This window comes from Chelonia mydas, chromosome 6 (genome assembly GCF_015237465.2).
Source record: "Chelonia mydas isolate rCheMyd1 chromosome 6, rCheMyd1.pri.v2, whole genome shotgun sequence".
Classification (NCBI taxonomy): Eukaryota; Metazoa; Chordata; order Testudines; family Cheloniidae; genus Chelonia; species Chelonia mydas.
Window position 1 is genome coordinate 19586389 of NC_051246.2, and position 12978 is coordinate 19599366.

Below are 12978 nucleotides of genomic sequence, written 5' to 3' on the forward strand. Positions count from 1 at the left end.
CACACAAGCCTTGCCAGAGGCATCGTTCCCAGAACAGTGTAGGTCACCGTGAGATTTATTGGCTGGACGCAGAGTTAACACTTAATCTTCTCTAATCGCTTACACTTAGAGTAATTGCATGTGAGTGGAGTCCTAGTTTCAAAGGATGCAACTGTGACGGGTTGGACCCCTTGGGAAGCCACCTGATGTGCTGAAATACCACTACGTTTACCTGTTCTGCCAGCATGGGCCCCCTTTAACCCGTCTTCCTGAGCCAGGCTCTTAAAACCTCCTCGAACACACACACACACACAAGCAGGGCCACACCCAGCTGCCGATCAACTCTGGAAAGATTCATCTTAAGGGACTTGCTCCAGCACTAAGATGTCCACCTCCCTTGGAGTACAGACCCAAAGATATATTATGAAATTTGCCCGCTCCCTCAATATGGACAGAGGTGTGCACACTTCTTGCCCCTCCAGTTAGAAATTACAGAAACCGGGTTTAATAATAAACAAAACAAGTTTTATTAACGATAAAAGACAGATTTTAAGTAATAAAAGGGGTAACAAACATAACAAAACAGATTACGAATCAAATGAAATCAAACATGCAAACTAAGCTAGTTTCATTAAAGAAATTGGTTACAAATGGTAGTTCTCACCCTACATATTGTTGCAGACAGTTTGCAAAGTTTCTGTGGTTCAGAGTTCCAGTTATATTCCTTTTCAGACTAGACCCCTGTCTCAGTCTGGACTCCCCCCTTGCCTTCACTTTTTCTTCTGGGGCAGACAGGCCATGGAGACAAGGAGTCCTGTTTGCCTTCTTCCCCACCCTTAAATAGGATTTACATAAGGCGGGAATCCTTTGTTTCCCAAACTTGATCCCCCTTCCCTTACAGTGGAAAGTTACAAGAAGTCCCAGGTAATGTTTTAGTATCAGGTGACAAGATCACCTGACTCTGGAGGATCACAGCGTCCGTGAGTCAGTGGCAGTATGGAGCATCCACAGGAAGGCCAAGCTTTTCACAGTCCATTGTCCTCACTGATGGGCCATCCGCCCTGTCTGGCTTTTCCATTGTTGTACCTGAAGTGTTAGCAGTGGGCGTCACCCAAAGTAGCATAGCTGAAATAAAGATACATAGTCAATATTCCAAACTTCAGATACAGAAATGGTACGGGCATACAAATTGGATAACCGCATTCAGTAAATCATAACCTTTCCATCTTGCGTAAAGTATATCTCAGTTATGTCATATTCATATCATAAGCATATTTTCATAAGGAATATGGAACCAGATCACTGCGCTCTTGTCAGGAGTCCACGATTCCTGTTCCCCTTTCGTGACCATCCCACATAAAGCAGCAATCATCCCATATAAAGCATACCGAGTGCATTTCATTTACTAGCCTGTAATTTTCTGTCATTATCAAAGTAATTACACCTATGTGCATGGTTCTAGTTGCAAAGAGTGTCATCTAATCTTTGGGCCTAACCCAAAGCCCAGTGAAATTAGTGAGAATCTTTTCATTGATTTCAATGGGTATTGGAACATGCCCTTTATCTAGACTTAGGGTGATCAGACGTCCCGATTTTATCGGGACAGTCCCGATTTTAGGGGACTTGTCCCGCATCCCGACCTTACATCAGTTCGGGATGCCCTTTGTCCCGATATCAGGACCATCCAGACCGCAGCCGCGGCACCGCCGCTCACTGCTTCCTGGGGCAGCTCCCGGGGCCCCCCCCCAACCTGACCCTCGACCCTAGGAGCCAGAGGGACCTGCCTGCTGGATGCTTCCCAGGATGGGAGCCACCCCAGGTAAGCACTGCTGGGACTCCCCACCTCACCCCCTGGCAGGTCCCTCTGGCTCTTAGGGTGTGGGGGGGCACTCTGCGTGCTGCCAGCGCCTGCAAGCCCTGCTCTGTGGCTCCGGCAGCTCCCATTGGCGCTTTTCCCAGCCAATGGGAGCCACGGAGTTCAAGCTTGTGGCGGGTGCAGCACGTGGAGAGTCTGGAGACCCCCCCTCGCTGCTCTGACCCTAGAAGCCAGAGACCTCCCAACAGGGCTGGTGAGTACAGCCAGGGAAGGGGGCAGAGTGTGATGGTGAGTGTCTGGGATGTGTGTGGGGGGGTGGGGGGGTGCTGGGCTGTGAGGGTGTGGAGGGTGCTGGGCAGTGGGGGAGGTTTGTGTGTTTTGGGGTGCTAGACAGTGGGGGCCTGTTGGGGGATGCTGGGAAGTGGGGGAGATCCGTGTGTGTCAGGCACTGGGGGTCTGTGTGGGGCATTGTGTAGTTATGGTGGTGGGGCTGTGGGGAAGGGCACTGGGAGGGAGGAAGGGAGGGAGGGAGGGGAAATCTGTGTGTATTGGGAAACTAGGGAGTGGGGGGGGTTCTGTGTGGGGTGCTGGGGAGCTGTGATGGGGCTGTGGGCAGGGGGGCGCTGGGTGGGGTGTGTGTATGTGCACAGCACTGTGCATTTGCGGTGGAAGGGTTGTAGGGGAGCTCTGGGCATAGTGGATCCAGGGGGCACTGGGCAGGGGAGCTGTGTGGCGCAGCATGGGTCCACCCCCAACAGGAAGGGGCACGCTGGTAGCACAGGGCCAGGCGGACCAGTGTGCCTCTGGCTCCAGTTGGGGCTGTGCACCTGTGTCTGTCTCTTTCCCTCCTGCTCACCCAATGTGTCCTGATATTTCACTCTTGCGATCTGGTCACCCTATCTGGACTCAAATCTTTTAGTTGCCTTTCCATCGGGACTCAGGCTAGAGGCTTCAGGAATCCTGTCACCCTGCTGTACCAAACAGTGTCCCCACACCAAATATATTTATCTCCAGGGGAAGAACTCATGCATGACTTCACTATCTGTGAATAATCAAGGACGTAAGCTTATAATCAGCAAGTATTTGCTCATCCATTTGTAATCATAAATGAACATGAACTGGACTGAAGTCAATTTATTTTTAAACTTGAGCAAATTCTTGGGTTGGTTTGGTTTTTTTTAAACTGAATTCACCTAATTCTTCCCAGTCCAGTTCTGTTGTAGACATGTTAAGGAGGGCAGCCCCCCAACCTGAAGGAAATACTCACCAGCATCGACACACCACACAATAAAAACACTAACCCAGGAACCAAACCCTGCAACAAACCCTGGTGCCAACTCTGTCCACGTATCTATTCAAGGGACACCATCATAGGACCTAACCACATCAGCCACACCATCAGGGGCTTGTTCACCTGCACATCTACCAATGTGATATATGCCAACATGTGCCAGCAAAGCCCCTCTGCCGTGTACATTGGCCAAACAGGACAGACTCTAACATTCAAAAACCAGTAGGAGAACACTTCAATCTCCCTGGTCACTCAATAACAGACTTAAAAGTGGCAATTCTTCAACAAAAAAACTTCAAAAACAGACTAACAAGAAACTGCAGAACTGGACACCATCAAATTAGGCCTGAATAAAGACTGGGAGTGGATGCGTCATTACAAAAACCAATTTCCCCATACTAATTTCCCCCTACTGTTACTCACACCTTCTTGTCAACTGTTTGAAATGGGCCACCCTCATTACCACTACAAAAGTGATTTTTCCTCCCTTAGTATTCTACTGTTAATTGAATTATCTCATTAGCACCCCCCACTTGGTAAGGCAACTCCCATCTTTTCATGTACTGTGTATTTTCCACTCCATGCATCTGATGAAGTGGGTTTTAGCCTACGAAAGCTTATGCCCAAATACATTTGTTAGTCTCTAAGGTGCCACAAGGACTCCTCGTTGTTTTTATTAAGGAGGATTTTTTTAAAAAAAAAATGGAGAGGATTCAGAGAAGAGCTACAAGAATGGTTGAAAATCTGGAAAATATGACTTACAATGAGAGAAACACTCTTTTTAGGTTATCAAAGAGAAAGTTAAGAGGAGACTTGACCCTGGTCTATACTTACACAGTGAGAAAATTTCTGAGAGCAGAGGTCTCTTAATTCTAGCTGGCAAAAACATAATGAGATCCAGTGGCTGGAAGCTGATGCTAGAAAAATTCCAACAAGAAATAAAATGCACGTTTTGAAAAGTGAGAGCAATCAACCATTGCCAAGGGATGTCTTTAAATCAAGAATAGATGTCTTTCTAAAGGATATGACAACATAGTTCAATCACAAATTACTGGGCTTGCTGCATGAATTACTGGGTGCGTATCTATAGCTTCGGTTATGCTAGAGGCCAGGCTGGATGATTATAACATTCCTTTTTGGCCTTAAAATCTATGAACCTGAGAATACACCTGTGTCACCCAGTCCACCAAATTAAACCAAACCATTTTCTGAGTAGTCCGCACATAAAAAAGCAAATGAACAATTTTCTGGCTTAAATAGAGACTGGGAGTGGCCAAGTCATTATGCAAGGTAGCCTATTTCCCCTTGTTTTTTCCTATCCCCCCCCCCCCCCCCGACGTTCTGGTTAAACTTGGATTTATGCTGGAAATGGCTCACCTTGATTATCATACACCTTGTAAGGAGAGTGGTCACTTTGGATGAGCTATTGCCAGCAGGAGAGTGAGTTTGTGTGGCGGCGGGGGGGGTGAGAAAACCTGGATTTGTGCTGGAAATGGCCCACCTTGATTATCATGCACATTGTAGGGAGAGTGGTCACTTTGGATGAGCTATTACCAGCAGGAGAGTGAGTTTGTGTGTGTGGTTTTTGGAGGGCGGGGGGAGGGGGGGTGAGAAAACCTGGATTTGTGCTGGAAATGGCCCAACTTGATTATCATACACATTGTAAGGAGAGTGGACACTTTGGATGGGCTATTACCAGCAGGAGAGTGAGTTTGTGTGTGGGGGGGGTGGAGGGTGAGAAAACCTGGATTTGTGCTGGAAATGGCCCAACTTGATTATCATACACATTGTAAGGAGAGTGATCACTTTAGATAAGCTATTACCAGCAGGAGAGTGGGGTGGGAGGAGGTATTGTTTCATGGTCTCTGTGTATATAATGTCTTCTGCAGTTTCCACAGTATGCATCGGATGAAGTGAGCTGTAGCTCACGAAAGCTTATGCTCAAATAAATTGGTTAGTCTCTAAGGTGCCACAAGTACTCCTTTTCTTTTTGCAATTCAGTGTTGTTATGTTGCAGTAGAGCCACACTGTTTAGTTTGTGGTGCATTCTCCCCACCAGCCCCCATAAGGCCTAAAGAGCGTAGAACTATGGTCTTGTGGTTAAGGCACTGGTCTGGGGGCTTAGGAGATGCGGATTCAATTCCTGGCTGTGCTACAGCCTCCCCCAGTGACCTTGGGCAAGTCACTTAATCTATGTGTGCCTCTATTCCCAATCTTCTGCTTCTATGCTGTATCCTCTCCACCCATTTTATCTTGTTTATTTAGACTGTAAGCTCTTTGTGGGAGAGCCTGACTCAGTCTACATGTAGGGTGCCTAGCACATTGAGGCCCCAGGTTCAGTTGGCACCCCTATGCACTAAGGAAACAGAAATAAAGAATAACAAGCCCAGACTCTTTCCTGTTGTTCTTTGCTTGCCAGGGAGAAAGACATGGTGTCAGAACAGTATTTTGAAATTTTGAGTTTGGCTGACATTTCTGTTTGCACGGTGGAGTATTCACAAAGCAAAAGCAGGGAACGTTGCACAGTTCTCCCGGTGACGTCTGTGAGTGAATCACATAGGGAGGAGGAGGATGTTTATTAAGGAGAAAGCTCCTCGGTGTGGTTTTGTCCACAGGTGTCTTGGTAACCAGCTATAATAGGAAGTGAATAGACAAAAATATCAGGACAATTTTGTAATTCGTTTGTCCAAACTGGGTATGCAAAATATGTCGCTCTGACTATGTGAGGCCAATTCCATTCTTAATCAGTTACACGTAGGTGGGCAAAATCTACTGCACATCCAACAGAGGGTAAAAATAAATTGGGGGTGGGGGATTGGGGTAGTGCCATCTCTCAGTTTACACCAGTGTCGATCTGGAGTAACTCCAGTGATGTCAGTGAAATTACTCCAGATTTATGCTGGTGTAAATGAAAGCAAAATCTGGCCCTATGGGTGTAACGTTCACTCCAAAATGTCATCAGTGGACTTAGGGTCCAAATTCCTTAAAAACACGTAAGGGCACAAACCTGTGTGTGTAAAATGAGCCTGTGCAAACAGGAAGCCTGGTGCTAAGTGTTTGCACACTGATACCCCCAACTGCACACTTAACTGGCACTTGTAGGAGTGTTAACAGTATTGCCAACACCAAAAGCTCAGAAATCATGTGTCAGACGCCAAGAAAAATCACAAGACTGGCCCAAAAATTATGAGATTTTGTTTTAAATTATACTGTGTTTCATTGTCTATCTTCTGAGCACCCGGCCCACCCTGTGTGTGTGTGTGTGTGTAACAAATCAGTGTTCTCAGCTCCCGCAAATGTATAGAATGAGGTGACTTTGGCCCCCACTGCAGGAGCTCTCACTGACTGTGTGAGAGTGCAGAGCTTCCAGCTTCTGCCATCTCCCCAATCCCCAACCTTCTAATTCATGTATTCTGTGTCCCTCCCAGCCCCACATCTGCCCCTTCCTCAGCCTAGCAATTAATTATCCACCCCCCAGCTCCCACATCAATTCTCTTCCTCCAATCATCACATCTGCCTGTCCCCTTGCCCCCACATCAATTCTGACCTCACATCAGTTTTGCCCCCTGCCACCCAGCCTAACCTCTGCTCCTCCTGCAGCCTCAAGGTCTGGAGTAGGGCGTGCAGCTGCAGCAGGGTCCCCCTCTTGCCCCTCCCAGCCCTGGTGTTGCAGGGATGGAGAGGGAAGGGGGAGGACCAGGGAGCAGAGCAGACTTACCCATTATTCACAGGAGGGGAGTTGCCCTGAGCTGCTGGGTTCTTTCAGCTACCTTCTCCTCCCTCTCCTCCTACAGGCCATCTCGCAGCTAGTGAGAACCCCTCCTCTGCTCCCTTTCCCCTACCAAAACCTAATCTTGGCTCCTTAGGGGAGGGGAGACAGCTCAGCCTGCCTCAGGCAGCAGCCCGGATTGGCTGCTCCTTCCAAGGAGGTGGGGAAGTGAGTAAGGCAGCCAGTCAGAGAGGTCTTACTCCAGGCATGTCTGTAGTTTTTGAGAAAGATGGAGCTCCTCAAGTCAGGGTAAGACTGGCTTAAGTGTCAACTAACATCAAGTTACTCCTGAGGAAATTATGACCGTCGGCAATTCAGGATTATCTAGGTACTTCCCAAGTTTTCATAGAATTGACTACCCAGGAGGATTATAAAAGTCTGTAACTGGCATGTGTTGCCCTGGGCGAGATCAATCCCCTTGGCTAACCAAGCCAGCGATCAAGACCTGAGGAATACATTGACCAAAAGATCAGGAAGCTGAGGGGCAAATCAAGGGGTTTAAGAATCAAGTACCATATTCTGCCCTCAAGATACATGCATGTCACTCCCTCTGATTTCAATGGAACTGTGTATATAGGTAAGATCTGACCCTCAGGTTACTAACTGTCCCCTCAGTGGAAGTAAAGGACTGCTTAGGCAAAGTACAGGTAAGGCTTCTCACATAGCTCTGCCAATGCACCTCAGACCTGTCTAGCAGCACTCCTGACATTCGCCCTTAGCAGGGTTGGTGTGAAAGACTGGAGTTACTTATCACCTGATTCAACTCTCAATGAAATCAACATCAGCTGTCACTGTCACTGAATTGTCAGTGACTGCTCTGGGAATTGGATCAACCTTAATTCTTATCACTTTGCCAGGTGGCTTTCTGCACTAATAAATTGCTTGGCCTGGTGACCTGGAAGGTCACTAGAGGTACTGGAGGGTTTTCTCAGATTTTGCAGTGGGATGAGAACAGATTTGGCTAAAGAGTGACTGACATTTCCACTGGAAAGGATTCTCAGTGTGACTCCCTAACATGATTAGAGAGTGAGATTAGCACGTTGAGCCAAGGGAGCTGAGGACAGATGGAGTCTGCCTCTGAATCACATTACCATCTGTCTCTCCTGCTAGAAGAATGCTTACAGTCAGGAAGTGACAGGTTTCAGAGTAGCAGCCGTATTAGTCTGTATTTGCAAAAAGAAAAGGAGTACTAGTGGCACCTTAGAGACTCAAATAAATTGGTTAGTCTCTAAGGTGCCACTAGTACTCCTTTTCTTTTTTAGTCAAGAAGTGGAGATTCAAACAAGAAATATTGGCAGCCATTAGGCACATACCCAGAAACTCTCAGAAGTTTTGCATGAAGAACTGAGTGTTCTCTGGAGCCTGTAGATACCTTCATGAGCTCTCCAGAGATCAGGTACGTCTCCATAGATGACCTCTCTGCCTTCCCTTTCAGCCTTTCCTTTAGCAGTTCCTCCACTTTACTCTACCGGTCTGTTAGAGTCCCTCAGGGAACTGTTCTTGTCCCCCTCCTCTTCGCCCTCTACACATATCACGGGGTGACCTCACTCAATCACTTACCAGGCCCAGTCTGCTTTGCCAGTGTGGCCTGCTTCAATATCCTCTTGATTTCCTTTTCCCACTCATCTCTGTGTCTTTTTCCATGCTGTAACCATGTATGAAACCACTGGGACTACTTACAGAACAAGGTACTACTCAGCACGAGTAGAGATGGCAGAATGCAACACTCATTATAGTGGGCATTTTTCCGTATACTTCATCAGGCATTAGATCAGGCCCTTGGTCATGAGAAGGCAAGTGAATGTATCCAGTGCTACACCACTCAGCTGCCACCTTCACTTCTCTAGGTGATCTAGGGCTACTCTCTTTTGAATGTACTCTTTCCACTCCTGGATATCTGTGACTGAGAGCTAATCTCCCCAAGATTTCCCCTTTGCACTCCCTCGGTTCCAGACTAGCTGCAATTGAGGCCAAATTGCTGAGGCCACAGTTCCAGTGCAAAATTAGCCTTAAATCGGGGACAATCTCCATGGCTGTGTCTATACTGGAATTTGTTTTACTCACTACTACCAATAGGGGAAGCACTAGTGTAGACCCGATTCGAGGCATCTAGTGTGTGTCATCTAAGCCTGATCAGAGCAGGTCTACATGGCACAGTGCTTAAAATGCCAAAAGCCAATGGCATGTTGTCTACACAAGGGCTTCCACCATAATTATCATGACTGGAGAGAAATCAGAGGTAGCAACAGTGGCCCGGGATTTTAGCAAACATTTCCTAGTGCAGATGAGTCCTCTGTCCTGCTGTCAAGTGCCAGGCTGTTTGAGACTGACAGTTAATTACCCTCTAACTACTGGCTTGTAAACTTTTCAGAGCAAGGTCCAAGTCCTCCTGTGTGTTTATATAATGCCCATCAAAATGAGGTCCCAATCTTGACTGGGCTGTACTGCAACACAAATAGTAGCCCAATGCTAAATCTGTAACTATGGGCTGATCTTCCTTGCCCTCCCTTTCTGATCCCAGATTCCCTCTTTCCCCAAACAGACCCGTAACAATGTGGCGCCACTGACTGCTGAGATCCAAAGGTTATCTTGATATCTATGCTACAAACTGTTGCCCTGACCTACCAAGGACGTTAAGTGACTTCAGTGGGGTGATTGTCCATTTACTTATGTTACGGCTCACTTTAACCCCCAGATAATTCAGACAACTATGATGTGATACAGGACAAAGTTTGGCTGCCTTGACAGCTGGGGTGAAGTCTCTGTTTAAACTTGTTATCAGCCTGGTTGATAGCCCAATAGCCCTCTTTTAAACAAGCAAACACTGAAACACTTGTCCAACAGATGATAGCTGCGCGAGTGATGGTGCCACTGAGATTGCTCCTATGCAGGAAATGTTAAGCACCATGTGGGAGCAGAACTGACAATAATTCCCTGCAGCCCCCAACACTCCGGGGGGGGGCGGGGGGAGCGGTGCCAAGATGGGAAGAGGAAGCATAGGCAGTAGCCAGTTACCCTGGGGGCAGGGGGAGGCATAACGATCTAACACAGACTAGCCTACTTGTCTGCTCTAATCAATATTGGACCAACACAGAACCAGCGCCCAGATGAGGGAACCCTTTCTCACTCCCTTGTGCTCCCTCCCACCCTCCCCCCAAAACCCCAGTTTCCAATGCAGACAACCTAGCCCATGACTTCTAACCTGACAGTGACTTTTTAAGGAACAGAGCCAGGTCCTGGTGGGTAGTGTCTGGTGCCAGGCTATCTGCTTTGCCTGATACTATAATGGTACATTGCTCCATGTTCTGCAGGGATTGCCGCTGTTTCTGCATTTCAGCCAGATTGAGGGTCATCTCCTCACATTCCAGGGGTTTATACATCGCAGTTATGTTGGAAACTTTGTGAAGTACCCACCTCTTAAACGCTCAGCATTACCTGTGCTCTTCCTCTGCCCCTCTCACCCTCTCTCTATCTGTGGCTGAAACTGAAACTTGCATCTGTTGATTCCCAGTAACACAAATCTCTCCTCTGCGTCTCTAAATCTGCCTGTTTTAGAGTCTGTCCAAATCTTTGGTGATGGGGGCGGGGGGGAATGGACAGGAAGGACAGTCTTGGGGGAATTACTGTCACTGGCCAGCTAGCATCTTTAGTCTTGTAATCTCACTTTCTCTCTTCCTGTCACTCAAAACTGATGTTAAATTTCACACACACGTGCACATGCGGGTCCACCACAGAAACTAACAGAAGTACATGAACCCCTTTCAAGCACTTGAATGTAGTGCAGCCTCAGCAACCTGGTAATTTGAGACCGTGAAATTCGGTCCTTATGTGAACATCCCCTGCTAATCCAATCCTGAGTTCCCCCCCAGCTCTGCCAGTGCACGTCAGTCTTAACCTGAAGTGCCCCATACTCCCCAGCTATATAGGTCCACTAGACTGGGGGTCAGGAAACTTGGGTGCTAGTCCCAGCTGTACCACTGCCTTGTTCTGTGACCTTGGGCAAGTCACTGCACTGTGCCTCAGTTTCCCCTTCTGTAAAAATCGGCTAATGATACGGACTTCCTTTGTAAAGCACTTTGAGATCTAGGGTTGAAATGAACTCAGTATTACTATAATATAGTTATTCCATTTCTGGGCTTCCCACACAACTCTGTTAATAATTCAGTCCTGCCCGACAGCCTTCCTGCTGTTCCTGGTCTGGGCTGCCCAAGCGGCTGTGCCAACGCATCTCAGTTCTGAGCTGCATCCCTCACCATTCTCACATCTGAGCCTCAACACCACCTATTTATTCCAGTCCTGGAGCTCTTTAGACAGATACCTCCCTATGAATTGTGTAACAGATTGCTAATATGAACCAAAAGCTTTCCAGGCTAGGATAAGCCAACCCCACAACAAAACTCATTTTACTTGTGTCCAAAATCACATTTGAATCCTAATGCTATTTTAAGGAAACTTACCTGGATCTCTGTTACCTAAGTCTTTCAAAGCTGGCAACCTTGCAAGTGTGAGCTCAGCGCATTAAGCAGCATGTGTGGGGGAGGAGCGGATTGCTTCAGAGCATTGGCACCTGCTGAGAGAAGGAAGAAGATGGCCACCTTGGGGCAAAATGCTTCGCCATAATGTTGGCAACCAAAGTTAGTTCCCTGCTCTCCAGGTTCCTTTCAATGTGCAACGGAGCAAGTGTTTCAAAACAAGCCAAGAGATTCAATTTCAAAGTAAATATAAATAAATAAAATACACAAATGCAACAGAAAATTGAAAATGTAAATGAAGAGAGTCAGGCAAGCCGGAAGTTAATGTCCTCATGGCACCATTAATTCCACCACTTTGAAGATGCAGAATAAATATTATAACGAGTAATTCAACCAACTACAAATGTGGCCAAGTTATACAGGATTTAGTGGTATTTCTATGGTGTGCATTAATTATTAGTACTAGTATTTATGTGTAACACAATAGTGCCTAGAGGCCCCAGTCAGAGATCAGGGTCCCGTTGTGCTAGATATTGTACACATGTCTAATAAGATTATCCCAGCCCCAAAGACCTTACAATACGATGAGATACAACAGGTGGTGGTAAGAAACAAGAGCACGGGGAGGCCCAGATGACAGTGAAATGATCATATTTGATATAACGTACAGTAGTCACAGTCTCAGAGCATCTCACCCCACTGGTGTGAGGTCGGGAAGTATTACTGTCTCCATTTTGCCGATAAGGAAACCAAAGCACAGAAAGGTAAGGGACTTGCCCAAGGTCATAAAAGAAAGTGTGTAGTAGGCTGGAAGTAAAATGCAGATTAACTGATTCCTAGTCCCCTCTGCCTCAACTGCAGGACCACTCATTTTTCACTCAAGATCACTCACCTTGCAGACAGTGCTGCTAGGTGTAGTTATTACTTGCATTACAGACTTCTTCGGAAAACACAGGGGCTGGCGGTTGGGTAGATGATGCGCACTCTTGGTTCGGACTCAGCATGAAGCCATGGGCATAGAGGCACTTATGTGGTTGTGCATATATCTGTATTAACACTATTTATGACAGCAGACACCCTAAGGCTGCTCAAGGTCACGCAGCAGTAAATTAGTAGCTGAGCTGGAATCGGAACTGCTATTCTCCCTAGTGTCACCTCTCACACTAAAGCACCAGTAGCACACTAGGAGAAAACCTGTGTGCACAGCCACTCCTCACCCCTCAGCAATGGGTGAGTCTTTCCCCCAGTGTGGGGTGATACAAACGGCTACTAGGGGCAAAGAGTTCAAGAAGAAAGAATTGCCCTGGGAAGAAGAGGTTAAAGTCACATGCGGGCGCTTTTCTGCTTAAAAGGCTCCCGGGGACGGAGGGGGTAGCCTAAAACCTGATTTGTGAAGCAATATCCCCAAACTTAATACAAAATCTTGATAAGAATGTTCTTTATGGCAGGAAAAGAGGATTGGTGAGTGAGGGAAAGGGGAAAACAAAGGAGTCAGTTCTCTTGATTTTGCCTGCTGGCTTTAGAACAAGGTAAACACATCTATGGAGTAGAGATATTTGAACTCACATCCTTGAGGGGCTCATTAGATATTATACAGTCCAGCAAGGAGGGCCCCCCGTTTTCATACAACCCATCTGCGAATGGGTAGTTG

The 12978-nt window shown here is 47.0% G+C and overlaps 1 protein-coding gene across 6 annotated transcripts in view; it reads right to left on the reverse strand.

Annotated features, from left to right (window-relative positions):
* Window positions 1–802: 802 nt before the first annotated feature.
* Window positions 803–12978, reverse strand: part of RAB3IL1 (RAB3A interacting protein like 1) — a 69644-nt gene continuing 57468 nt past the window's right edge. For 2 of the 6 annotated variants that reach the window (XR_006291951.1, XR_006291953.1), the window contains 3 exons: window positions 11313–11425; window positions 3921–4003; window positions 803–1104 (listed from right to left, as the gene is read on the reverse strand). Coding sequence is in view for 3 of the 6 variants with exons in the window: in XM_043550205.1 (XP_043406140.1) it covers window positions 11337–11425 (89 nt within the window). In the remaining 3 variants the exon portion in view is untranslated. The remainder of the gene's footprint in view (window positions 1105–3920; window positions 4004–11312; window positions 11426–12978) is intronic. The other 4 variants (XM_043550205.1, XM_043550208.1, XR_006291952.1 and 1 more) reach the window with 3 other exon arrangements.